The 27715-nt window shown below is 39.2% G+C and overlaps 1 protein-coding gene across 5 annotated transcripts in view; it reads right to left on the bottom strand.

Annotated features, from left to right (window-relative positions):
- Positions 1-27715, bottom strand: part of atp11c (ATPase phospholipid transporting 11C) — a 266736-nt gene that overhangs the window by 32063 nt on the left and 206958 nt on the right. For all 5 annotated transcript variants that reach the window (XM_039766150.1, XM_039766151.1, XM_039766152.1 and 2 more), the window contains exons 18-23: positions 23513-23694; positions 22411-22677; positions 17004-17181; positions 15568-15670; positions 6997-7142; positions 6035-6094 (exon numbers count right to left, since the gene is read on the bottom strand). In XM_039766150.1, the coding sequence (XP_039622084.1) occupies positions 6035-6094; positions 6997-7142; positions 15568-15670; positions 17004-17181; positions 22411-22677; positions 23513-23694 (936 nt within the window). The remainder of the gene's footprint in view (positions 1-6034; positions 6095-6996; positions 7143-15567; positions 15671-17003; positions 17182-22410; positions 22678-23512; positions 23695-27715) is intronic.

The following is a 27715-nucleotide window of genomic DNA, read 5'->3' as shown; positions in this document are numbered from 1 at the left end:
TACATTGTATTGACTAAAAGTCTATTTTTTCATTAATAAGATTGATTTGTATTTGGTGTTAGTTGTAACCTCCCTTTTGGTCAAGCCTTATAGAAATTGGATTTTAAACTTATCCTGTGCTGAGAACTGTGTGCATAATGTATTTTTGGCTACATTCATATTACTAGGCTGAAGCAACTCAAATCAATTTTTTTGCCTTAATATGACACAAATATGATGTTTTCGGGGCTGTGTGCACACAGAAATCTGATATTTTCAATCAGATTTGAGTCATTGGATACGTATCCAATTTGTGGCCATGTGTCATGAACGAGAATGGTCAGATAGGAATTCATATATTTTTTTGCCTATACCCATAGGCTGAATGCTGTCATCATCAGCCAGCATCGGCAGCGTACTGTAGCAAAACAACAATGGAAGAAAGCTACAGTTGTGATAACAGTTGAAGTCCCATCATCCCTGGCTTATTTCTCGTACCAACACATCTCTTGGGGCAGCAGTGCCAGCAATAACTACAAAAATAACAAAAGTCTGCCATCAGGCTTTTTTTTCATCTTCTCAACATAATCATGTGAAGCTGATAAACAGAGCAAAATGTGATGCGTACACAAGCTACTAATGCATTTATTTTGTCAGTTTAATACCACAAGTTGTCTTGCATGTTTGCTGTTTGCTGGTGACTTGTGCACAAATGTATCAATGTGCATGTGCATTTCGGGGGACAGATGTGTTTACAGAACTAAAGGAGTCCAAACAAAGATATATTTAGCTTAACCCCCACTTGAAACAGAGAATACTAATATACTGTATGTATGGGTACTGCATTTAGATTCTTTGGGAGGGATTTCAAATAAATTGGTGCTATAAATAACAAAGTATGGTTATCCTTTACATTATATGGTGTAAGGGATGACTGGCAGCCCAACCCAGTCGGGACGGCTAAGAAATGGAAGGAAGGGGAAGGCAACTTCTTTAGGGCATGGTCTCCCCCAGAATGATAGATGGCAGCTCCCCTGGATTTCAGCAGTTTCCTGGATTCGCAAAGGGTACAATGAGATTTGGAGTTCTATATCTTAGCCCTGTTGGGTACCATGGGTGCCACCAGAGGGTGCTATGACAATGAAAAACCTTATGGCATGAGGTTTCTATCTGACCTGGAAGTGCTTACAGATTACATGGGTGGAAGAGCAGAAGCAATTCTGAGTTGGCCAATAAAAAAGGACTTGCCGGCCTCACAGGGATGAACCAGAGTTAGGTGGAATGTGGATGAAGATTGCTGGGAGGAGCTGAGGAGAAAAAGACCAAGAAACAGAGAGAAAGAAGAATAACTACGTGCTGTGCCAATTATTTATTTGTGGCTGTGGTGTTGGGAAATGCTTTGTGAAGAGTTTTCCTCACAATAAATACTGTATGCTCTTTGTGTTTTTATCTTGTGTTATATGCATTCTGTGCTGGGTTTGAGGGGCTGCAGTGCCCTCTAGTGTTCACAATGGTTAGGTGCTTTCTCTTGTGAATAGTGTTTCCACGGTAGTGTTATGATTTGTTTAAGAAATTCTATTTAATTTGTATTATTTTTATAAAAATAATATCCTTGCAGTAAATACATTCTCAGTGGTAAATTCACAAGAGGGTTTTGAAGCTGTAGGAATGCGGATTAGCACCTCCAAGTATGAGGTGATGGCTCTCTCTTAGAAAAGAGTAAATTAGTTTCTCCTGGTAAGGGAAGGACAATTAACATTAGTGGAGGAGTTCAAACATCTTGGGATCTTGTCATTAAAGAAGGGTATGTGAAATCAACAAGCAGATTGGAGTGATGGCGTTATGTGGGCACTGTATCAGCCTGTGGTGGTGAAGTTGAAGCCAAGTCTAAAGACAAAGCTGACCATTTACCAGTCAATCTACATCCCTGTCCTCATCTATGGTCATGAGCTGTGGGTAATGACTAAAAGAATGGGATCCCCAGTGCAACTGACAGAAATGAGGTTTATTCACAAGGCTGCTGGAATGACCCTCTGTGATAGTGTGAGAAGCTCAGTAATTTGGGAGAGCCTCAGAGTAGAGTTGTGCTGCTGCTCCAGATAGAAAGGAGTCAGTACATGTGATTCAGGCACCTCTCAAACCCTGTGGCTCCCTTTGGAGATGCTCTGGGCATGTCCACAGGGTGGAGACCCAGTAGCAGGACCATGAAATGTTGGAGGGATTATATTTATCGGCTGGCTTAGGAACACTCGGGAATTTTCCCCAAGAAGAGCTGGAATTTGAAGCTGGGGACAGGGAATTCTGGGCTGACCTGCTTGGCTTGCTGCCACTATGACACTAGGGAGATGTACAGTATACTGTATATGTAATGGAGAAATTATAAACAAGGAGGGTTTACTAGAATCACACTTTTGTTAATATGTGTGTTTTTTTTTAAACATTTATCACCACTTATTTTATTTGTGCCACTCACAAGAAATGGTGGTGAGCTGTCAACATTGCACACTAAATATTAACTGGAGCCTCCCAGGTCGGGAAATGTTGGCATTTCAAAAGTTGTGGGTTTGTTTTACTTTGTTTGTAACAGAAATTCATGCTCATCCAAATGTAGGTGACTACCTATCTGAAGTGATTGAAGTATTTTGAAAGTAATAAAAATAATGTAAACAAAAAATAACTGTGGAAATATACAATATAGAAATATTTCATGGCCAGCATATTTTACACATTTTACACTCACTTCAGCAAATTGTGTGTGTGTATCTTGACAGAAATTTGTTACACAAGTGCCTGAAGGCAAGGGCTGCACTGCATTCCTCAGATTGATGCTACAAAAAATTATATAATAGCAGCAGCTGTCAAGTGAGAAGAACTCCAAAAAATCCTACACATCTACATCCCTTTAGTGCTACGTGATTGCGCTGCACACAAAACTTACCTCCTCCCACTACACTTCTCTCCTAATGCAGTAATATCTCTGCAAAATAGTGAGAGGCTTACATTCTCATGTGTTTTCAAAAAAAATTCTGAAGAGTAAATTTCACGTCATACACATGCTGCAGCAGAATCAAAATAAACATCAAGATGAACTTTATTAACTCTGAATTACAACAGAGGACACACCAGGTGTCTCACAGAGTCAAAGAAATGCAGAGGCTGCTCACTCCATAGGATACAACAGAAATGTTAGCTAGAATAAAACAGGAAAGAATTTTGTGTTGTTTTTAAAACTGGCATAAATTCATCTAATTAACTGCTGATTTCAAAGCTGATAGTTGTAAAAGATGTTAAACCAAAAAGGGGAAAAAAAATTAAAAAGTGAAGTACCAAAAGGGTTGCATTCACTTTGGTGTACTGCCCAATAATAACTTAATGGTGCATGTCATCTTGAGTATTTGGCTATGTCTCAGCTGAACAGTCTGTCGGAATTTCTGGGCACCTACCACAGAGTGCGCCAATTATAAACACCATGCTTTGAAGTCCACTGTATTAAAGACCATTATCTATATTTTGAAAAAAACATGTAATGTCAGATTGAGACCTCCAGCCATCAGCCTTTTACTTCTTTGTCACTGTGGCTAGTAGAGTACAATCATGACTAGTTCTGAAACATGTCAAACTGAATACTTTCTGTACCTTGAGGAACAACTCATAGTGCAAAGCCAGATTAAAGGATAAAAAGGTCTCCCTGCACAAGCAGAGGTAAATGCTTACTCTTCACACTGGATATCTTGGCCCAGAAAGATTGTGGACTTAAAAGGAATTAACCATGTGAAATTATACTGTATGTGCTCGGTATTCTTAGGAGGCAGTGAACTAAGAGTAATGAAAATCCTGTACTCGTGATTAAGCTTTCATCATCTGATACTGACAAAATTAGCAATCAAAAAAGCTTGTTTAAGAATATCTAAACAATGCTGCACAAGACTAATTACAAGCTATTTTGCAGATTTATAATACGAAATGACATTCCATCACATATTAACATGCATCCGTTAAATTTCACTGTAAAAAATAAAGTAACAAGTGTCATAACCAGGCATAACCAGGAATATGACCTTTGAATAAACAAATATGTGAAACCTAACTAATTTGTTTTATATAATACCTTTCACAGTACACAATATTTTAAAATAGTTAAACAAAAATATCAATTTTGTTATGTAAAAAGGTATATTAGAAAAGAATGATCGATTAAATGATTGACTGATTAACTGAAAAATAATTATTTGATAGATTACTGCCACAACTATTAAATATTGTGGAAGGACAAAATTTAACATCTTGTCCAGACAGATAAACAAGCTAACTGATAAATTCTGATAAGTATGTGGTTCACATCCTCGGCAGGGGGAGCATACATTACTACAAAGCTCATTAGTTTTATATAGCATAACAAAATGAGTTCTTTTTTATCAACCTTTTATTGTGCTAGGTTAGCCAGTTCACTTGCCCCTCTTAAAATCAACAAAATTTCAGCTCATTCACTAATGGCCTTCTGTTTAACATTGTCCTTAACAGTACTTAAGGCACACTTACAGGCAGCCTTCTTACAATGTCATACTTGCACAACACAATTACAGGCTTAGCAGGATAATCTTTATTACTATGACATGCTGTAACAAACAGTGAAAACTGATTAAAAATCAACAGTTAAAAGAAGGGTGACATGGTGGCAGAGTGGTAGTGCTGCTGCCTCGCAGTAGGGAGACCTGGGTTTGCTTCCTGGGTCCTCCCTGCATGGAGTTTGCATGTTCTCCCTGTGTCTGCGTGGGTTTCATCCGGATACTCTGGTTTTTTCCCACAGTTCAAAGACATGCAGGTTAGGTGTGTGGGTGTGTGTGTGACTGTGTCCTGTGGTGGGCTGGCGCACGGCCTGGGATTTGTTCCTGCCTTGTAACCTGTGTTGGCTATGATTGGATACAGCAGACCCCCCGTGACCCTGTATTAGGATATAGCGGGATGGATAATGACTGACTGACAGTTAAAAGAACACTCCAACCAAAAATGATATATGTTCCTTATCCCATGTAGGGATGTAGTTCCTTATCCTATGTAGAAAAAATTTTACATCACGTTTTCATGGAGAAAAGATGTAACAAATATTCATACTGAATGAGGCTCAGAAGTGATCAACTTTGGACAAATGCAAATGATGTGGAACAATGTCCATGATGCATAAGTCACATACCTGTTATCCAGTTGTATTCTCAGAACATGTAAAATATGTGAATTGTTTACTAAAATACCATTAACAATTACTTCTGGAAAACTCACCATAAAAGATTAAAGAGAGAAGGCACATTACCATAATACAGTGCATTTGAACTGAAAACAGGATTATTGGTCAATGAATGAGAGGAAGATGTGAATCTCCAATTCAAAAGCACTGTATTGTAGAAATGTGTCTTTCCTATTGATCTTCTGTGCTGAGTCTTCAAAAAATATGAATAACGTTTTAATAAAAAAAAGTCCTTATTTTGCATGTTTTATGCATGTGAATGGATAATGGACACGTAATGCAATAAGAGTTGCATTAGAAGTGTGTTCTGGTCACTGCTGGGTCCCGTTCAGTTTTTAACTTTGTTATGGTCTTTCTCCATGAAAATATGAGATTTAAAATTTTTCTCTGCCACTACTGCAAAGTTCATGGAGTATGCAACATATTAAAAAAATGCCTTTTTTTGGGTGGAGTATTCCCCTAATAAATCACTGTAATTTAAACTTTAAATTGGGATAAATATACCATATTTGTGCTCATTCATTAATTTCCACATAGATTACAGTTACATTTGCATATAATTATTTAGCTTGCTGTTATAAAGTGCACACATTTAAAAAGTACTTAGCTTATACTAGAAAGGAATTTTATTTGAAGCCAAATGCAAAGCTAATGGAATCTAATAGATATAAACAAACTGTTAAAATGAATCAGTGTAACTTCATAAAGACTGGGGACTGATACTAGCCAAAAAACAAAACAAAAAAAAAAACCTCTCAGCTCTTGCTATACTGACTCTTAGTCAAAGCTTTCAGGGTTTTACAGGTTCTTTACCTGCTGAGAGAATCCACAGAAGAACTGGTATAGAAACTGAGGTAAAATGAAACACAGGTTCTGAAAATAAAAAACATAGATTTTAAGAGAACAGCAACAGACTTAATGGATTGAAAGAAATCATATTTCTTAATGTATTACAACTATAAACTAAATTTTAGAAACAGTAAAAATAAATTTTGAAAAGCAGATGAAGAATTGGCCATGTCAGACCTATGAGTTACTGAGCAAACAATTTGAAAGAAACAAGAGCCAGAAGTATTTAAAACAAGAAGAAATGCCAACAATAGAAGTTAAAAATATCGTTCTATGTATCTGTAGTAGACAGATACTTCACAGTGCAGCATAAAGCATGACACAGTACAATATGAAGAGGCCACCACAAACAGAAACCAGTCTGGACTGAAGACTATAGTATATATGTAATTATCCACCAGAATTTCTGAAACTTCTTTCACTGCAGAGCTATTGGTGCCAGGAACCTCTTCCTGTAACAGTGAACACAAGGTGGAGACCAAATGTATTTGGGAACCCAGTCCATCGTAGGGCACACTTAAAACACACATCACGTTTCACTCAAGTTTAAAGTAATGCAGTTGCTTTTAATATATTAATTTGTATTACAGATTAATATACAGACAGGAAAACAACAACAACATTTACTTATATAGCACATTTTCATACAAATTATGTAGCTCAAAATGCTTTACAAGATGAAGGAAGAAAGAAAGAAAGAAAGAAAGAAAGAAAGCATTCTTCATATTGCACAGTTCTGGTATGACATCTTGATACATTAATATTGAGAGAGCTCTTCTAATTTAATCATGGTACTTCCCAAAGAATATATGGAAAAAGTAAACAAACTAATCTGTTTCAGAAGAGGCTTCATCATCCTAAAAGATGAAAGCCACAAGCTGAAAAAAATTAACATTGACACATCCCTCAATAAACTGGGACTCTACCTTATAGAAGAAATACTGCACCAGATGAGCAATTCGAACATAATAGAGATGACCATGAGCCAGGAGCAGTTTCTTGAGGTGTTTTAGCTTTGGAATAGCATAATCACTGTTTCGAACTGCCTGACGCCCTTCTTTACCTTTTATTCCTGAGGATAACAGAGAGCAGAGAGATGTATAAATTGTATAATTTAGAGTATAAACACACAACTGAAAGCTAAACATTTTCTCAATACTACCTTGTATTTCAACAGTTTTAAAAATACTAATATAGGACTCTGTTCATTGCACAGGTAAGATGGTATATCCTGCTTCGGGTCTTCAGCCTGTCGCACCTCCACTGGCGCCGGTACATCAGCTGTAGGGTCGTTAGCTGGAAACCGGCTGCTGACGGATGTTTTGCCCCCTAAACTGGTATATCTTCTGCCAGGGGGGCCAGTGGCATCCTAGGGACGTCTCCCTGCCACCCCCTGCAGCTGCCTTCAGTGGGGTGCTGACCCCCAACCAATGTCTTTCCTCCGCAGCTAAAGCCAGCAGCTCCCTTTCTCAGTTTCCTCTCCCAGTGCCATTATGGCTTTCCTTAAGCTCGAGTCCGCCACTCCCACACCGTGTAACAATTGGACTTTTGCTTTGCCAACAAAGCCCTGACAACCGACTTTCATGGGGTAAACTCTGGCTTTCCAGGCAGCCTCTTGGCACTCTGCTGCCAGCTCAGTATACCTCAAGTGCTTCCTTTAATGAGCTGCTATCAAACCCTCCTCCCAAGGTATTGTTAGTTCGATCAGCAGGACCCTCTTCTAAACTGCATACCACATGACTATGTTTGGCTGGAGAGTAGTTATTACAACCTCTCTTGGGAAGACCAGCTGTTTATCGAGGTCTGCCAACATTGGCCACTTTTGCCAGGTGTAAGCATGCTAACCCTCTTCTGTGCAGGAGGTTGATACGTACTGCTGGACTTCACAAATCCTTCTAGGGCATGCTTAGCTATTGCCGGTGTGTGGTTTGCTGCTACCCTACAGCTCTTCAGGATCTTGGCCAGCTTTGCCAGGACTTTATCATGGCACTGCCTGAAGCGTCCCTGGGTCAAAGACACCTTACAACCTGACAATATGTGCTGGAGGTTTGCCTTGATGCTCCCGCAGAGGGAACATCTTACCTCCTCGTCATACCACTGTGTGATTGCTCTGAGGGTATGGGAGGGTGTCGTAGGTTGCCCTCAGAAGAAAGCTAAGTCTAGATTGTGGCATCCTCCAGATGTCTGCCCAGGTGATGTGTCGGTTAATAGTTGCGCCCCATCACGTCCAATCTCCTTGGCTGCCCTGGGGTATTGCTTTCAGATGGAAGCGCTCCTGCCCCAGCCTGGTGACTTTGTGACCACCATGATCTTCTGTTGTTTCTTGGTGGCTTTGGACTAGAATTGCTGTCCCCAGCCCAGGTTAGCACGACTGAACTGGACTGTCCACACCACCTCTCAATGCTGCAAACTGGAGATGGCCTGGTCCACCTCAACCTATGCCTTCCATTTGCGGCCTGTGTGGATGGGGACTTTCACACTCCTTATCAGCAGGTCTGCTGAGTTCTTTAACTCCAACACAAGGTGAGCCTTTTTCTGTTTGTACCCCAGCCTAATGGACTTGATAGGGAGCTCCAGCATGATCAGGCTGAAGAGACCTACATCCGAAAAGCAGCGGGGCAATCCTAGCCACTTACGGATGTAACTGTTAGTGAGACCATCCATCCAACTGACTTCTGACGAGGCGATTTCGCAGACCTTTGGAGGCCACATGACCCATTGGTATAGGGTGTGCTGGTAACATCACACTTTGTACTTCACAGACAGGTGGCTCTGCTCGATTTTTGCCAGCCCCTCGGCAAGTTGATAGTTGGCTAGTTTTCCCATTTGCCTATCAGACAAGTCTGCAGTGTACTGCCTTCCCAGGCTTCGCAGTGGTTTCTCATGCAGCCGTGGAATGGTCTCCCATCCTGCAACAAAGATTTTCCTGATTTGCGGTATGCCTTTTCTTAGTGATAAACTTCTTGATTTTGTGGCCTTAACCTTCATCCTTCCCCATGCAAGGAACTCATCAAGGAGCTTGAGGAGTGTGATTGTACATGGAACCATTTGAAGGATGCTTGTCACATCGTCCATGTAACTCCTCAGTGGTGGGTGCTTCTTGCCTGATGGTAACTTAATAACTCCAACTACCCGCCTGGCCCCTCTGAGAATTACCTCAAAGGCTATTACAAACAGGATGGGGGAGATGGTGCATCCCATAGCAATTCCGTGTTCTGTCTGTTGCCATCCTGTTGTGTAGCCCTCCAGAGTGAAGCACATGTGCAGGTGACTGAAGTATCCAGCGATGATGTTCCATATGCAACTTGGGACATGGAAGAACTCCAAAGCAAAGTTTATCAACCTATGTGGAACTGAGCTGTATGCATTGGCAAGATCTAACCACACCACATGCAAGTTGTTCTTCTCCCTCTTGGTGCACTGGATCTGATCGCAAATCAGAAAAGAGTGCTCCATGCATCCATGGAAGCCTGGGATTCCAGCCTTTTAGCAGCTGGTGTCAATGTATCCATTTGCCATAATGAAGTTAGCCATCCTTCTTACAAGAATGGCAAAGAAGATCTTCCCCTCTACATTTAGCAAGACAATGCTTCTGAACTGGCTGATGGTCTGGGAGTTCTGCTCTTTGGGAATGAACACACCAACAGCTTGCTGCCACATTGCCGGAACTTGCTGTTTATTCCAAGCTGTTTTCATTAGCTTCCAAATTACCCTGACTACCCAGGGGCAGTTTTTATACAGCTTATAGGGGAGCCCATTGAACACTGGGGCTGATGCTGATCTTGCCTTCTTGATTACTTCCTCAATTTCTCACAACTTAGGTGGGGAGACATCAAAAGGCAATGTCGGTGGGCCTGGCCATGGTACATACCCTGGAGAATCGAGTGGTGTGGCCCGTCCATCATTGCTATACTGGCTCTTGATGTACAACTCTATTTCCCCCTTACTGACATCTAGCTTGCCACTTCTCTGCCCATCCAGCAACTGTCAGGCATACATGCCTTGTATCACCCATCAACGGCAGGTGCTTATAGCATGTCCGCGATCTTTTTGGATTTGCTTTTACGGCGAACTGCTACAGCGCTGGGAGCCTGCGGTTGCTTCAGGACACTCTTCCACGTGTTGTCCTGTTGGGTGGAATCCCAAAAGAGTTTAGAAACCTTACAGTGGGTAAAGCATTTTTTTGTGTCCAAGTGTAGTGACTCTTCAGGCAAAAGCAACTGTCATTGGAGAGGCTCCTTGTTAAAGTTGCAAAAAAAGAAAATGATTCCAGTGAGCCAACAGATAGCAGGGATTCCATTAGTTAAGAGTGAAAGTCGACCTACACAATAACCCTCTTCTTTCTCGTCTCCCTCACACCACCCATGATTCTTTTCAAAGGTAAAGTGCAGGTTAATTTGTTTTATGTATTTTTATTTTATATTTTGTATTAATCATTTTTATATGAATAGTTTTGGGTTGTTGAATGAATCATCTGAGTTTCCATTATTTCTTATATTTGATATACGAGTGCTTTGGATTACAAGCATGTTTCCGGAACGAATTATGCTCGCAAACCAAGGTTCCACTGTATGTTTTTCTAAATACTGTATTTTCAAATGGTTTAAATAAAACCAGAAAAATAAATTCTGTAGCTTAAGGAAGAGAAAATCAACAACTGGAAATCTATGTAAAAAATGATGGTTTTCAAAAATGTGTGAGCTTCTCTTTTACTAGCAACACATTAAAGAGCAGGGCATCAGTTTTAGATTGTAATCATAACTGAAGTGATTTTAATTAATTTCAATTGTTGCCATACAGGTTGGTACTATAGCTAAAAATGCAATCACATTTGTCTGTTTTTAAAGGCTGACCTCTAAACTCTCCTTCTAACTTATATAGCTGTAAATGGCTTTTCCTCTGTTTAGCTAATAGATTTTACTGATGTCTACAATCCATACAGTGCATTGCAATCACAAGATGCAGACCTCCTTTAAATTTCAAGAACAAGATAATCAGACAAAAATTCTTCCTGTGAACTCGCATCAATGAGCACTTAAAACCCTCACTTCTAGCAAGAGAGATAACACGTGACCTCCCTCAAATGATTCCAACAGTGGTGCCTGCAGGAGATTCCCTGTTTTAAATGGGAGAAACTGTACACCAGTTCTATCTTTCTTACACAGATTAAGTTGATTCTTCCCTCAATATACAGTATATCTACATCAGGCTGCTCTACTTCCATCTCACCAGATAAGATCACAACTCACTGAGTCAGTGCAAACAAACCTGCGATTGCCAGGGGAAGTTGTTCAAAGACAAACTCATGGCCTACCTTGAAAAATGTCAGATTAACATGACTAACTGAGAGATCCTAGACACAGAAATCTCCCTATGGAACCTGATGATTCATCACGCAAGAATTTACATTGGGATTGACTGCTTGTCGGAGGAGGCAGACTAAAGATGGTGACAGATGGAGAGGGAGGATAACCCAGAATTTTAAATACCTTTCTCAAGTAGAATTTCTTTCCTCCACTTTGTGAAGATTTGTGACTTGAAGAATGAACACATCAGTTGTTTAAGGCCATATGAATAACCTAGACAGGTGTAATTTTTGTTTCGAATGACCAGCAATAAGTAAATGTTAAACAATTATATTATTTATCTCTACATTTCTCTATGTATATATACAGTATATATGTTACCAGCAATGTATGAAAAGCAGGCATTGTATAAAATGCCTAGGCAATATATAGAATTCCTGGTGTTTTTGGGTAAAGTATGAAATATTCAAATTATTTTAATATTATGTATACTTTTCCTAGGCATTGTACGTATGTAATACCTAGGCATTATATAGAATAACAAATGCTATTTAGGCAAAGTATTAAAAGAGAGTCATGAAAAGGCTTTTATTGAAAAGACGTATATAAAAAAGAAATTAATTCAAAATAAAGTATAGGACTTTCTTATTGAGGAAAACAGGAGAAAATAAAATATGAACCTACATGTTGCAACAAGGAAGGAAAAAAAAATATTTTAAATTGCACTTAATTATCATGACAAGTAATGTTCTTGTATTTGGGTGAAAGTTCTTTCAACATTCTGTCACTTCCTCCGTGGCCAATGGCCAAATAAGCGTCACGAAGTACGTTAAATAACTCAATAGTCCGTGATGTAGAAACGGGATAGCACTAATGCCTTTTTTAACAGGATAAATCAGTTTACTTTTGTTTTCCACTAACATCACATCATAGCAATTCAGCAACCAATAGTCCCGTGGTTCCTTCTTAGTAGTCATCTTTTTCACATCGCTCACTAACGTCTGGTAAGTAGTTTTGGTTAGGAAAACACTGTTTTTTGCAGCATAGGTTTGCACTTTAGACAGTTCATCGTAGAATCGTCGTTGCATGTTAACATGCCATGAGTCCTTCTCTTCCATTTTCATACAGCACAGTATGGCAATCATAGCAAGCCTTCCAGGTCCTGAAGCAGCAAAACAACCCCAGACCATCACACTACCACCACCATATTTTACTGTTGGTATGATGTTCTTTTTCTGAAATGCTGTGTTCCTTTTACGCCAGATGTAACGGGACATTTGCCTTCCAAAAAGTTCAACTTTTTTTCTCATCAGTCCACAAGGTATTTTCCCAGAAGTCTTGGCAATCATTGAGATGTTTCTTAGCAAAATTGAGACGAGCCCTAATGTTCTTTTTGCTTAACAGTGGTTTCGCGTTGAAATCTACCATGCAGGCCGTTTTTGCCCAGTCTCTTTCTTATGGTGGAGTCGTGAACACTGACCTTAATTGGGGCAAGTGAGGCCTGCAGTTCTTTAGACGTTGTCCTGGGGTCTTTTGTGACCTCTCGGATGAGTCGTCTCTGCGCTCTTGGGGTAATTTTGGTCGGCCGGCCACTCCTGGGAAGGTTCACCACTGTTCCATGTTTTTGCCATTTGTGGATAATGGCTCTCAATGTGGTTCGCTGGAGTCCCAAAACTTTAGAAATGGCTTTATAACCTTTACCAGACTGACAGATCTCAATTACTTCTGTTCTCATTTGTTCCTGAATTTCTTTGGATCTTGGCATGATGTCTAGCTTTTGAGGTGCTTTTGGTCTACTTCTCTGTGTCAGGCAGCTCCTATTTAAGTGATTTCTTGATTGAAACAGGTGTGGCAGTAATCAGGCCTGGGGTGGCTACGGAAATTGAACTCAGGTGTGATACACCACAGTTAGTTATTTTTAACAAGGGGCAATTACTTTTTCACACAGGGCCATGTAGGTTTGGATTTTTTCTCCTAAATAATAAAAACCATCATTTAAAAACTGCATTTTGTGTTTACTTGTGTTATATTTGACTAATGGTTAAATGTGTTTGATGATCAGAAACATTTTGTGTGACAAACATGCAAAAGAATAAGAAATCAGGAAGGGGCAAATAGTTTTTCACACCACTGTGTGTATATATATATATATATATATATATATATACAGTAATCCTCACTATATCGCTCGACTTTCGGCTTCACTCTATCGCGGATTTTATATGTAAGCATAACTAAATATATAACACAGATTTTTTGCTGCTTCCCGGGTTCTGCAGACAATGGGTCTTTTTACTTCCTGTACATGCTTCCACAGTTGATTTGCCCAGTTGATTTCATACAAGGGACGCTATTGGCGGATGGCTGAGAAGTGAATCAATCAGAGTACGCAGTTAAGTTCCTGTGTGCTGAATGCGGTGTTAACCAGGAAGTCTCGTCTTGCTCATTCAGCATCAACGTGTTTCGCTGTGTAAAGAGTTAACTTTTGTGCTCTTTTGTGTTTATCTTTGTGCATAGTCAAGCCCTTCATTAATGCTCCAAAACGATCTGCTCCTGCTTCAGGGTCTGTGACCAAGCGCCAACAGAAGATGTTAACGATTGCCAAAAAGGTAAACATTTTGGATTTGTTGAAGGAAGGGAAAAGCTACACCGCTGTAGGATGCCATTACAGCATCAATGAGGCTATGATTCTTTTTATTTAAAAAGTAGGAAAGGAATATAAGATTTACGGCCGCAGTGTCCTTTTAACCAGGGTGCAAAACGAGGTGTAAGTGGATGTAATAAGGCAGTAGTCTGGATGGAATCTGTTTTAGGGATTTGGATTGAAGAAGAATAACGGTGGTGCTACACAGTTGCCTGAAGTGGCTCCTTTAGAAGGGCTGTAACTCTCTCCTTTGTTGTGCAGTAAAATTAAAATCATCGTTATCGGACAAGTCATTGTGTCATTGTTGGTGAGTAACCATAATTCATTTTCTACCTACAGTACTTAGTACATGTACGTACGTTTAGTGTCACTGTACACACATTTACTGTATACAGTTTTTCTTGCTTTGTACGTATTTATTGCTGGTGGCCGGTCTATCGTAATGGCTGTAACATATGTGATATCGGAGACACTCGATATCTTTAAAATAATATTTAGGTTTTACTTTATATAAACAGTGTGTTTACATACATAATTTCAAATTAATCTTACCTAATATCTAAGAGAATACAAAAGGATTATGCTGTATTACTGTGCAGGGAATATTTATAAACAGTGTGGGAGAGTTTATAAGGGCTTAAAATATATAAAAATAACCATACAAACATATGGTTTCTACTTCGCGGATTTTCACCTATCGTGGGGGGCCTGGAACGCAACCCTCGCGATCGAGGAGGGATTACTGTATATGACAAGTAAATACACTGAATCACTTTTATATGAATTGTCACACACGTGCGCATGGGAATCAGCTGAAGGGCCTAAGTGGTTCTACACCAGGACAGGGGGTGGCGGTGTGTACTGACTATCTCTCTCAGTCCCTTGCAGACCTTTTCCAGGAAATCCCGCCTGTTGCCGGCCCCAAAGATGACGTCACTTCCGGGCACAAGGACACCACTCCCAGTTCCGGCATAGATGACATCATTTCCCTTCCAGCCCTTTAAAACTGCCATCTTGCCTCAGTACAGGCAGTTCTGTTCTGGATTCTGAACTAAGCACATTGTGCTATTTAAAACTACTTTTGGAGCCGATTCAATTATACGGGTGGCTGCTCCAAATCTTTATGATGTCTCCGACTCATTCTTATTACAGAATGAAATAAAAAAAAACTCAGTCCTGGGGTAACCCTGTAGCTACAAGTTTTTCACAAACTAGTGAGTCATTTACCTTTAAATGATCTCATTTATTCTCTTAACTTACAACGTATCCAGAAAAGCACAGCAGTTTTTTTATATTCATAAGGCATTTAGAAATATCCATATTTTTACTGTGGCTTTAAATCCTTAACTTTCTTCAACTGTTTTCCTATTAACCTGCTCTTTTCTTTGTAGTTTGTGCCTTTACTTGTATCTTAAAAATGACACTGACAAACATGTCAACTTGTATCTTAAAAAATGACAAAAATAACTCAGACAAACAACTGTAAATGCTGTCAAAAGCCAAGGATAAATGTAAAAGCTAATTTGTAAAATTAGCCAGTTTCTCACCAATGCCAACGTGTGCCTCCAGGATCATACTGACATCATTAGCGCCATCTCCTATTGACAATGTGATTGGGCCACCTTTTGAGTTCTTCACCATTTTTACAATCTGAAGAAGGAATCAGAATCAGCATTAAAAAAGTCTTCTCTGGGACTCACTGTCCTGTATCCATTCTTTACCATGCCTCTTGTTGAGGTGAATTTTATAGCTTGGCAATATTCTTGAAATGCACAAATGGGAGTTAAAAAACGTAAGAGAAAAGCTCTCCCTCATGAGACCCAGTAAACCATTTTTTATTATAAGGCTAGCAAACACATTTGCATGGTCTATCAACTTTACAGATGCCTATGCAAACCTACAATAATATGCACATCTTAGGGATGTGGCAGTTAATTGGAGCACCAAAGAAACAGTCCACAGACACAGGAGGAATGTGTCTATTCAAAGGAAGATTAGCAAGGCTGGGAATCCAACAACACTTCTGCCCCATGTTGGGATTGTGAGGCAGCAGCATTCATCACCAACAGCCACAATTACTCCTTATTCTACATGTGGTGTGTGCATGCTTATGCAAAGGTTTTCCATTGAAGTATACAGCGGTTTGACTAACACATCATTCTTTGTTGTTTATGGCCAGGCAAAAAAAAAAAACAAAAAAAAACCAAGCAAGTTAGCAGCACCACAGAATTTGGTCAAGTCACAATTGTTGATGCTTTTGCATTTGATTTTTTTATGTAGCTCACATATTGCCCTGCTGCTCCTTGTCACTTTAAAATCCTGAAAAACCTAAGTGCAAAAACACTCTTGTAGCAATGAAGAAACAAATGTTGCATACATGTGTAAGGCTAGTGTAACAATGCATCAAACACCAAGCCAATGTAAAGCTGGCATGAACTAATGTGCTATTTGTTCATAAAACCAAATTGTGGAGCGATATTTAAAAGAGACTTGCAATTAAAATTTCCTTTACAATAACTGAAAGAATATGATACCAATAGTTTAGCATGTTCAATATTTGCAATCAATGGTATACATTTAATTAGAAGCTGGCCAGATTCATCAAATTAGCATCACGCCTCTTTAACCGAGAACAATACATTCTAGGATTCCCTAGCACAAACTGCGACATGCAGAGCCTTTTATCTGCAATATGATAAAGCACTGGTGCATGAAGCATCTGATTTTTTTTTCCCCAAAGTTCAGCAAATGAGGTTTGCCCAGAGACAATGCAGACAGTTTCACTAGGTATTACTTAAACATCACAGACTCATAAAAATCACTGAAATGGCAAAAATACAAGGATTAAATTAAAATAATAGGCATGCTACCAAGGTCTGCTAGGATATTTAACAAGCTTGTAGGGTACTGCTGATTACATTTAAATGAAAGTAAAAAGGGGCTGACAAGCCACTGCCTAAAGCAAACTTAAAGGGGCAAATACCTGAGCCTTCTGTAGTGGAGCCATTCGGCAGCACAACACCGCCGTGCAGTTTTGACAGATCTGTAGGAAGAGACTTTTATAGCGGTTTGCATTGGTATCAAGGGTTGCATTCAAAATGAGAGATAGTGTTGCGCCATCTATGATTAAACCAAACTCTGGGATACTAGAGGACCAGCTCCTGAAAATAAAAAAAGATTATGAGTGCTAAAAAGGTAAGATGAATTTTCTCTGTATTATTTTCAAAAATGTAACAGGCATAATGAGTATGAAGAAAAAAATAAGACTGTAGAATTTACTGAGCTACACCACTATTACTCAGAGTCTACTCAAATGAACTACATTCTTGATACCCATGGTGAGCTCAAGCCTGGTCTTCTGGTAGCTATTGGGCCTAAGTAGTCCTTAATGGGCAGGACCTCTCAACTAGCATCCAAACTGTTTTAGAGTGATGAACCATTACCAGCTCCTCCTCCTTCTCCTATTCAGGGATGGTGCCATATAATCACTTACAAAGAAAAGTACAGATCTTCTGCCAATCTTTAAAGGCTTCACTGGATGCAGCTTTCTAGGCTAAAAAACTTGGGCAAATGTATAAGCAGCTTGCCTATTCATGAATTAGTTTTGATTCTGTCATCAGCACAATAGTTAGTAGGGTGGTCACAAAATGATTTGAGCAGTTCCTCAGAAAGAACGTTTTTGATAACCATCTTGATTGTGGTCTGTTCAGCACTACATTCTAGTGGAAGTCTACAGATGTTTTTCAGTTGACGGTAAGGCCATTCAAGGCTTGTTCCATAAAGCGGTTTAATTGTCTTAAGACAAGTTTGCATTGTCATGTTATGTATTCATGTTGCCCCAAATATATTACATAACTATTTATCAGTAAAAAAAAAGGAAATTTGTTAATATAATGTAGTATGCATGACCTCATTATGACTCCATCTGCTCTGCCAGAGCAACTGTGGAGAAACTCGGATAAGAAAGATACACTTGATGTTAGCAACTGTGTGGCTAAATATGTGTAAATACCTGTGTGTGTGTGCTAACAGACTGTTCAATAACACTGTAACCCACTGCCATTTCCTCCTAAAACCAGAAATGGTATGTTTCCATTTAAAGTGCACTCAAAACAGGCTCCAATTCATAGCCTGGCCATGTACCTCAACTGAGTCTTGCTTTACAATTTTTGTTGTGTAGTGAGTTTGCTATGTATCATTCTGAAGCAAGACAATTTATTAAAAGTGAATAGAAAGGCTTATTCAAGATTGTTTATATTTTATAAACACTCCTGAGGCACTGGGTCAGATTTGATTTGAAGTATTCTGAATACAGTATTTGTTATTTTTGTTTGTAAACATTACCAAGCATACTTATCCTTTGTGGCAAATGTCGTTCAAAACATAAAGGTGTTTATTGAAAACAAATTTAAACAAAATCCCTTCTTTAACTGGCCCTAATTCTTCAAGCTGGAATGTGGAACTTCCTAGGAATATGTGGCACCAAGAAGAAGCTCAACATTCGTCTTTGCTGCCTATGTTCTGTAGATGTTGTAAGCCCTCTCAACATGTCTTCAACTGCAGTCTCAAAGCTCAGTTTCAATTAAAAGAAACACATAATTATTATCAAATCTACTTCAGAGGTAAAACATTGTAATTGTTTGTAACAACCATTTATCAAGACGGATTTAATGAAGTATTAATCAAGTAAGGATATAGCATGTGCTAATTTGGCACCGCTGAATTCTCATGTGTACACAATCCATATGAAGAAAAGTACATTTCGCTTGGCTCATTGTACATAATATAAGTCTAATTTCGTCTTTAATAGCTTACCGATCAATAAAAGGGACACAAAACTTAATATTCTTTCTACATAAATGTTTTCTTTAAATCTGTTATAACAAATCTTTTCCAAAAACATTACACATTTAAAGGATATATTGCTGTGTAATATCAAGAATACAAATACAGTATATGGTTGTCACTGCAACAAGGCTGATTCACTTCAGTGGATTGTGTCCTGTAAGTTAGGAAAACTGAACATTTGAATTCACTTTTCTTCTAAAAAATTTGGAAGGATCAGAGTTTACAGCTGTAGCAAACTAGTAAAACAAAAAAGCATCTTTTCAAGTGGACTGAGGTGTCTTGTAATTTACATACAGCAAGGACATGTCTATTTATTATTGTTATTCCTTGGAACTTATATACAAGGACATGCTCATTTATTATTATTCTTCCCTAGAACTCATTTACAAATGAACCGAGTTTAGTTTTCTTTGCTCTGCATGAAAAGGACCTGAGGATACAATGTCCACTTTAACTCTAACTGGTCCAGTTTTGTGAATACTAGCCACAATAGATTCATTCTAAGATCTGTTCGTGCACGTTTCCACTGAAGATTTCAATTATCTCCCACAGGCTAAAATCACAGAGTCTGACTGGCATCTGTAAACTAGCCCAAAGAGACTTGGTATGTGAGAATGTGAGTACTGCACTGAAACGTTGTTGGACCTCATTACTGCTTTACACATGTACTAACTAGATAGGTTACAGCTCCCCATCAACCTTAACATAAAACATATATAACATACCACAATGAAAGAACAGAATGAGAAAGGGTAACATGAGAAAATGAGGAAATAAGCAGTCCACATATGCAACAAATAATAGCTTGCACAGAGGAAAACATCAGAATGATAAATTACAGGATAAAATTTACGAAAAACTCTCAGCTTAGAACATCATGGAAAACTCCTTTTGTATTCCGAGACCAAATTTCCATATGAAGCAGAAAATGTGATAAAGACCATGAGCCATTTCAACATTTAAACTTTAAATTCTGCCAAAAAGACAACTTATTATTTAGACATTATGTGTTAACTGTATATGAATTTAAAATCTTTCTATATATAAAGGAAAATCCTGGAATGTAAAAGCCAGGCGACGAGACGTGATCTTCTCGGAAGTTCTTGAAAGACATTTTAAAGACCCACGAGACAAAAAAGACTGACAACGGAGCGTCTCGCAGGGCCGTGGAACATAAGATTCTTGCATGACACACCCTTCTTATCAAATAAGACCACGGACAGCCAGCAAAACATTCAGTCATGTGCCTTTAGCAAAGAAGAAAGACCATCGTGGAGAAAAGACACCCAAGTCGCGATACATATGCAGAGAAAGGTACAGAATGTGAAAGCAGTAACAGGCGAAAGTATTGTAGTGTGCCAGCCAAGCGGAAGCCTTTTTTGTTTTAATTGACTGTTAGGTCCGCTCAAGGGAGGGCAGAGTACAGCACGGCATACTGATAGCTGGGTGCTGATTGATGCGGTAAGGGGGAGGCGACACCCGTGGGAGGAGGGGTTGGAGAGGGCGCTAGAAAGTTGTGTTTGGGGTTACGCAGTCGGCGATTGTTAAAGTAGAACTTTTGTGACACTTTATTATGTGAGTTGCTACAGTATCGAAAAAAAGATAGCACAGATCGCACTGACAAAAAACAAAAGGAAATTAGTTTAAGTCAGAGAATTTCAAAAATGGGGTTTAACTCAAATGCATCTATTGGTTACTTTGCAAAAAAATTATTAACTGCTGATGATGTGGATCGTTTTGTCTGTGCTGAAATTCCAAACAGAGAAACCTATCCTAAATCATGGTACAAAGTCATTAAACACAAGTCTCATAGACCTCATTTAAAAGATTCAGCATATCGGGACAGGAAAGATTCCAAATATTGGTTTTACAGAAGTTCTGAAATAAAAGTGAAACTAATGAAATAGCAACAATTCAAAGAAAAAAAAATCTTACAAGTGTGTATCCGGAAAACCAAACACAGGGGTTGGCGAGCGAAGTGAGCAGGAGGTGAAGCCCCCTAGTTATGTTAAAGAAACAAACTTAACATTCTCAAGGTGATTCTCAACTGACAATTCTTTTTAAAAATTTCTAAAATTACCTCCTGTTTTAAAATAGTGCAACAGTGGTTTGTATTGCTGCCTGACATTTTCACTATCAAATTCCAGCTCTGTCCCTGTCACTGTAGAGTTTACAAGTTTTCTCAACATTTTGAGTATGTTTTTTTCTCCAGATACTCCAGCTTTCTTACCACAACACAAAGATATGTGTTGGGCTAATAGGAATTTCTAAATTTTCTAACCAACTGTCCAAACTGTCCATCTGCAACAAAAATAAGCCTACAGGGAAGATTGACTTCACATGATGGGGCACAATAACACATGCCCAAATTAACTGGGGTTTAATTGCTTTATTTGGTCACCTATTTTGACATTTTCTAAACCAGTGGATGCTGTTCTCTATTCATTTTGAATATTTTTTAAAATATATTTGGTTCTTAATCCAAATGTATCCCTACAGTGCTCTCTTGTGGAAGAACTTGGCAGGTTACACTTTCTTTTTCAAGAAGTCACTACAACCCTACTTTCTTAAGAATGCACTTAGATCATCTGTTCACACCACCATGGGCATGGGAGATTGGTACTGATAGAGCTGTAGCATGCTCCAGTGGAGAGCACAGCAACCAAAGCTTGCATCTGGCAATATTCTAAAGATGATTAGATCAAAGATAACTTAAAATTTTTTCCTACTGGTATTGGATAAAATAGTAGGATAGGTGTCTTTTAGATAATCTGTTGAAATATTTTATTTAGAGAATAACAGCATCTCATGATCCTTAAAAACCAGGCAAAGGAAAAATTGATGCCTCACATGCCACATCAGCAAAAATGGAAAATTGCCAAAAAGTAACACAGAAGATAAGCATCTCCAATCCAAAAGAATTTACAGCAGCAAACTTTGTAAAAGGGCAGAGCATCAGTAGAGCATTTAATATAAAGAAACAGGTGAGTGTCAAGAAATCCTTATAACTGCTACCGGAAAAGAAAGAGTCATTTCAAGTACGATATCAGTGTTGTTTAATTTTTTAAATTGTGTTTTTGCCACTTTATGTTACACATTTCATAACAATGCACTGAAATGTGCATGTGCGATGCTGAAAATCTCTTAACTTGTGAAGCTCCTAAAAATTTAGCAGATACATCCAACTTTAAGACATTTGTTAAACATTAGTTTTAGTAGATGGATTTTTGGTTGACAGTTGTCTGCTCCTGGGAAGTACATTGAAATTCTGTGAAAGTTATAGACTCTGAGCTTCTATTTTGTACACTGAACATTTTGCAGTGATATTGCACTTTGTACTGTATTTCTCTTTGAGTAAAACATAACACAACATCCTTTTCCAGGTATACACACATTGTGTATTTGTACGTTGCGTACATATAATGTTTATGAATATTTCTACAAAATATTTCTGCAATTAATAAAAGCATGCAACAATGACACAAATTAACATTCTATCAGGAGCACCCACTCCTTAGAGCATCTAACTACACACTACTCACCTGCATATACCACCCTTGCTCTTGGGTCGGTCCTGAACTGCCTTCTTGTGGTAGTCTAAGAGCAACTCATGTAGCTTTTCCTCTCGTTTTCCACTGTCCTCCCCCAATGAACGCACTGTTAGCTCCAAAAGCTCCGTGCTTTTCTGAAACAGTCTGCAGGCATAACATGTGGACTTAGCTGTTTCCATTTTGTCACCAGTGAGCACCCATACTTTCATTCCTGCCCTGTGAAGGGCCTCCATTGTCTCTGCAGCCTCTTCCTGCAGCCTTCAAAAAAGAGCAATGGTTTGTACAGAAATAAAATTATATAATATTCTCAAAGCCAGATCCAAAAATCACATGCTCCTTTAAAATTAAAAATTAAAAGGTAGAAGAATGTCACGTACAGACAGTAATGCACAAGGGTGAGTTGCAACACTGAAGTACTGAAATAACATTATCAAAAACACACTGGCTTAGAATGGATGTGGAGGAAAAAACAGGATTTGTGTTCTGAAATGAAGAGTTTTATTTAAAAAAAAATATATAAAATCCAGAACCAATTTAAATAGTCAACAGAGGGTGGAGAGGAACTAGGCTTTGGAGAAGCGTTTAAGAGAGTACAACAGATACAGCGGACACAATAGAGCAGATATCTAGGGTGATAAAGTGGATATCGCAAGACACATTTTATTAATACTTAGTCATCAAGGTTTTTGATTTTTTTTAATAGTAAGCACAGTGGTAGTTGTTGCAAAATATGGCACTTGACTTCATCTGATGAAATCACTTCAGATTTAAGATCTAGCAACTAATGTATTATTTTTTCTTCTAAAAACTAAAAAAATTAGTAATGACCTATATATTAACTGAGGTTGTGAATTTGTTTTTGTTCATCAAGAGTTTCATCATATGGTCGAAAGTGAACAACATTTGATGGTTTTCAAGATGGATTGCTGTTAAAATATTAACCACTCAAAATGTTAACTGGAAGAGTAAATCTACTGCTGGGGGCCACACAGAGAACATTTAAGGCAAAATTCCTCAAAAATTTAGAAGCATTCCAAAAATAAAATGAAAATATAGCTTGTAAGTGTTAAGAGCACATTTTTCTGTCACTGACCTGTCCTCTACAGCAGTGGCACCTATGAGGTGCATTCCAGCTTCCACATCATTATAGACTTTTGCGAGCTTTTCCTCACGGTCCTGTAGAGCAAGCTTAGCCTCCTGCAAAAATCCATTAACCACTTCAAATTCTTCTGGAGTTAGTGATTTGTATGCCACACACAGTGTACGGTATCCCTCCTGTAAATAGAAATAATCTCAGGAATCAGCTGACAGCTCTGATGGCTCATAAGACAATTCATACTAAAAAGCAAGTCAGATATTTACTACTTAAAATATAATTGATTAGCATTACAATGTAGTGTAACTTGAAATTATCTTGCACATAATGATAAATGAACCCTGCTGAATTTGATTCGCCTCAACTTTGGCAGAAATGTTTGTAGAAATGTTTGAGAACTTCACCAAACTAAGTTATTGGGGAAGGAGAAACTGAACAGTTTTTAGTGATTTATAATGGTGCAAGGGTCTTGTGAATGTCCTTAATAACTAAAGATACTATGCTGGATCGATTATTGTGGCCAAAAATGTGACCTGGGCTGTAAGGCAGAAATGCATCTCTGAGATAAAATTAATAGAATCAAATAGAGAACAGTAAAATTTCCTGCAAACAGTGGAAGATAGGAAGCATGCATTCACTAAAGCTTGCCCTTCACAGATTCGACAGCAGGTATTTACCACTCTCAAAATGGAGTGGTAGTCTCAGTATTACACACAGGTAATATACAAGTCCATATAAAATGACATAACTTTTAAAACACAAATACATCGACAAATGTCACTACATTTCCAGTTTCCTTCTACATATATGTTTTGTAATGTATTGTATTCAGGAGATTTCTAGTAATTTTTAGCTTACTACTAGGATCAATGTTATAAATTTGTGGGATATTTGTCCCATCCAATACTGACTGCTATAGCTCAGTGATGTCATGATGGCCTCACAAAGCATCATGGAGCACTGGGGAAGAAAATCTGCTCGTCTAAGCCAGGTGAGAAAAAATATTTTTGGCGAACAAGATCGCCACTGAACACAGCAAATTTGTTGCAAAAAACTGTTTTAGTGAATTTCACTGATCAATACTAGTAATGTGCAAACAAAAATTCTAGTAATAATAAATCTTATTTAAAGAAAATTTGCTTAAAAATAATAAACATTAAAAATAAATCCATCCATCCATTTTCTAACCCGCTGAACCCGAATACAGGGTCACGGGGGTCTGCTGGAGCCAATCCCAGCCAACACAGGGCACAAGGCAGGAACCAATCCCGGGCAGGGTGCCAACCCACCGCAGGACACACACAAACACACCAAGCACACACTAGGGCCAATCTAGAGTCGCCAATCCACCTAACCTGCATGTCTTTGGATTGTGGGAGGAAACCGGAGCACCCGGAGGAAACCCACGCAGACACGGGAGAACATGCAAACTCCACGCAGGGAGGACCCGGGAAGCGAACCCGGGTCTCCTAACTGCGAGGCAGCAGCGCTACCACTGCGCCACCGTGCCGCCCTTAAAAATAAATATACTACATAAAACAAAGCTAGTGATTAAAATAAAATAAATGGGAAATAAGTAAAAAATAGCGGAGAGCAATGATACTGTCAAAGAATTACACTATTCACTCATAATGAAGGGAATTTTGCCAACCTTCTAGTCTTGATTAATGCTACAGAAGTTTTCATAAACTTTCTTGCACTCACTTTCTCCTTCTAACAGTAATTATATTAATGAGATTGTTAATTCATACCAGCAAACAGTAATATCTCCAACATGTAATTGTTTTATTAATCATTTTATTGGCAGCATAAGATTTAGTACCTAAAATAAATTATTTTTCATATTGTAACCTGCAAAGCATTTGCACACTAAGGAAGGACAACAATGTAGTTAAAATACAAAAAATGGAAAGTATGCTATAGGCCTATAGCAAGAATAACAATATAAACAAACCTGAAAATGAACATCAGGCTAATGACAATATCAGTAGTGAGAAATCCCTCTGTGCTCTTCCCATTCAATTTCATATCCTCACATGCCAAGGCTGGCTTACAAATCAGAAAGTACCTGCTTATCCAGTTGAGCTAAAAGGAACACCTCCCTGCTCAATTATAAGTTACGGTCTGGATTTTGCAATCTTTATTTATTTTAATGGTTATGATGGTGATGTCACTCTGCTGCCATTTTGTGAGTTGTTTTTGCCATTTGTGTAGCCACTTTGTAAATTCTTCTTATGTCAGAAGACATAGAGGTGCTAAAAAAGTTTGCGAACCCTTTAATATTTTCTATGTATCTGTATAAATATGACCTAAAATGTGGTCTGATTTTTATGCTAGTCCTAAAAATTCATAGTGAGAATCCAGTTAAACAAATGACACAAAAACATTAAACTTGCTTGTTTATTACTGAGGAAAATGATCCAATGTTGCATATCTGTGTATGAAAAAGTATGTGAAAATACTTTCTTTTGTAGCAGTATCATCAACTAAAGATTTCTGGTACCTGTTGATTGGCCCTGGACATTGGCCTGGAGGAATTTTATTTCATTCCCACTTGCAGAACTGCTTCAACTGAGGGATGCCAGGGGACTTCCTTACATAAATTGCTTACTTCAGTCTTACAACAACATTTCATGTCAGGTGTGGTCCCCGCTGGGGCTGGAGCCCGGCCGGGACGCCCAGGAGGAGGAGAGGAGGGCTTGTGCCTCCTCCAGACCACGAGGGGGCGTCCGTCCTGGTTATGTTGGGGGCCACGGGTACAAGGCTTGGAAGCCCAGCCCTGTAGGGACCCGTGGTCACCGCCAGGCGGCACCCCGATGCCGGTTTACCCCGTGTGGTCTTTGGCCGGGAATGGAGCCCGGCGGGACGCTTGGAGGACCAGAGGAGGGCGTGTGCCTCCTCCAGACCGAGAGGGGGCGTCCGTCCTGGTTATGCAGGAGGCCTCGGGTAGAGGGCTTGGAAGCCCAGCCCTGTAGGGATCCGTGGCCACCGCCAGGCGGCGCCCCAGTGCCTATTTATCCCGGCACTTCCTGGTGTGGCGGAAGTGCCGGGGGGAAGACGAAAGGGGACACACGGACGGCTTCCGGGTGCGCAGCCGCACTTCCGCCACACAGGGTGTGGCCAACGTTAAGTGCCGGGAAGCAGCTGGAGCCCATCCGGGTTCCCATAAAAGGGGCCGCCTCCCTCCAGTCATTGGTAGAAGTCGGGAGGCAGTGTTGACGGAGCTGGAGAGAGGACAGGAGGCGGCCAGGAAGGCACAAAGACTGTGGGCCCTGGACTTTGGGGAAATCGGTGCAAGAGGCACTGGGGATTGTGAGTGCATATATTGTATATATTGTATATAGTGTAAATAAACGGTGTGTGGGTGCAAAATATGTTGTCCGTCTGTCTATGCCGGGGCCAGCGTTCACACAGGACTTCAACTCAAACATTCCAAAACATGCATTTTCTGCTTCTGCTGAACAGTCTTTGTTAAAATGACTTCTGTGTTTAGGATTGTTGTCTTGCTGAACAAACCACTTTTTCGTGAGTTTCAATTCACAGATGGATACACTGATATTTTCCTGAAGAATTTGTTGGTACAATTCAGAATTCATACTTCCTTTAAAGTCTGCAAGCTGTCCTCGTCCAGAGACAGCAAAGCAGGCCCACTACTAGCATTGGATAAGGTTCTTATGCTGGAATGCAGTGTTTGTTTTTCACCAAACATAATGCTTCTCATTTAAACCAAAATATTCAATTTTGGAATCCTCTGTCCATAGAATATTCCTCCAAAACCTTTCTAGCTTATCAACATGGTTTTCGTTTTGAAGAGTAGTGGCTTTCTAATTACAACCTTGCCATCTACACCACTGTTGTTCAGTGTTCTCCTGATGGCAAACTCATATTATTAGCCAATGCAAGAGAGGCCTTTAGATTCGTAGATGTTACCCTTTTTTGCTCTTTGTGACTCCAGGAAAATTACAAGCCTTGTTCTTGGGGTGATCTTTGTTGGTTCACCATTCCTGGAGAGGATAACAGTAGTATTGAATTTCCTCCCTTTGTACACAATTTGTCTGATAGTGGATTGATGGAGTCCAGACTCTTTACAAATGGTTCTGAAACCTTTTCCAGCCTGGTGAGCATCAGAAACTTTTTTCTCAGAGATTTCCTTTGATTAAGGCATGACACATTTCCACACACCTGTGCTGTGAAGATCAG

Source organism: Polypterus senegalus, chromosome 10 (genome assembly GCF_016835505.1).
Source record: "Polypterus senegalus isolate Bchr_013 chromosome 10, ASM1683550v1, whole genome shotgun sequence".
Lineage (NCBI taxonomy): Eukaryota > Metazoa > Chordata > Cladistia > Polypteriformes > Polypteridae > Polypterus > Polypterus senegalus.
Note: the sequence above shows the minus strand (reverse complement) of the source record. Positions and strands in the feature narration are given on the sequence as shown.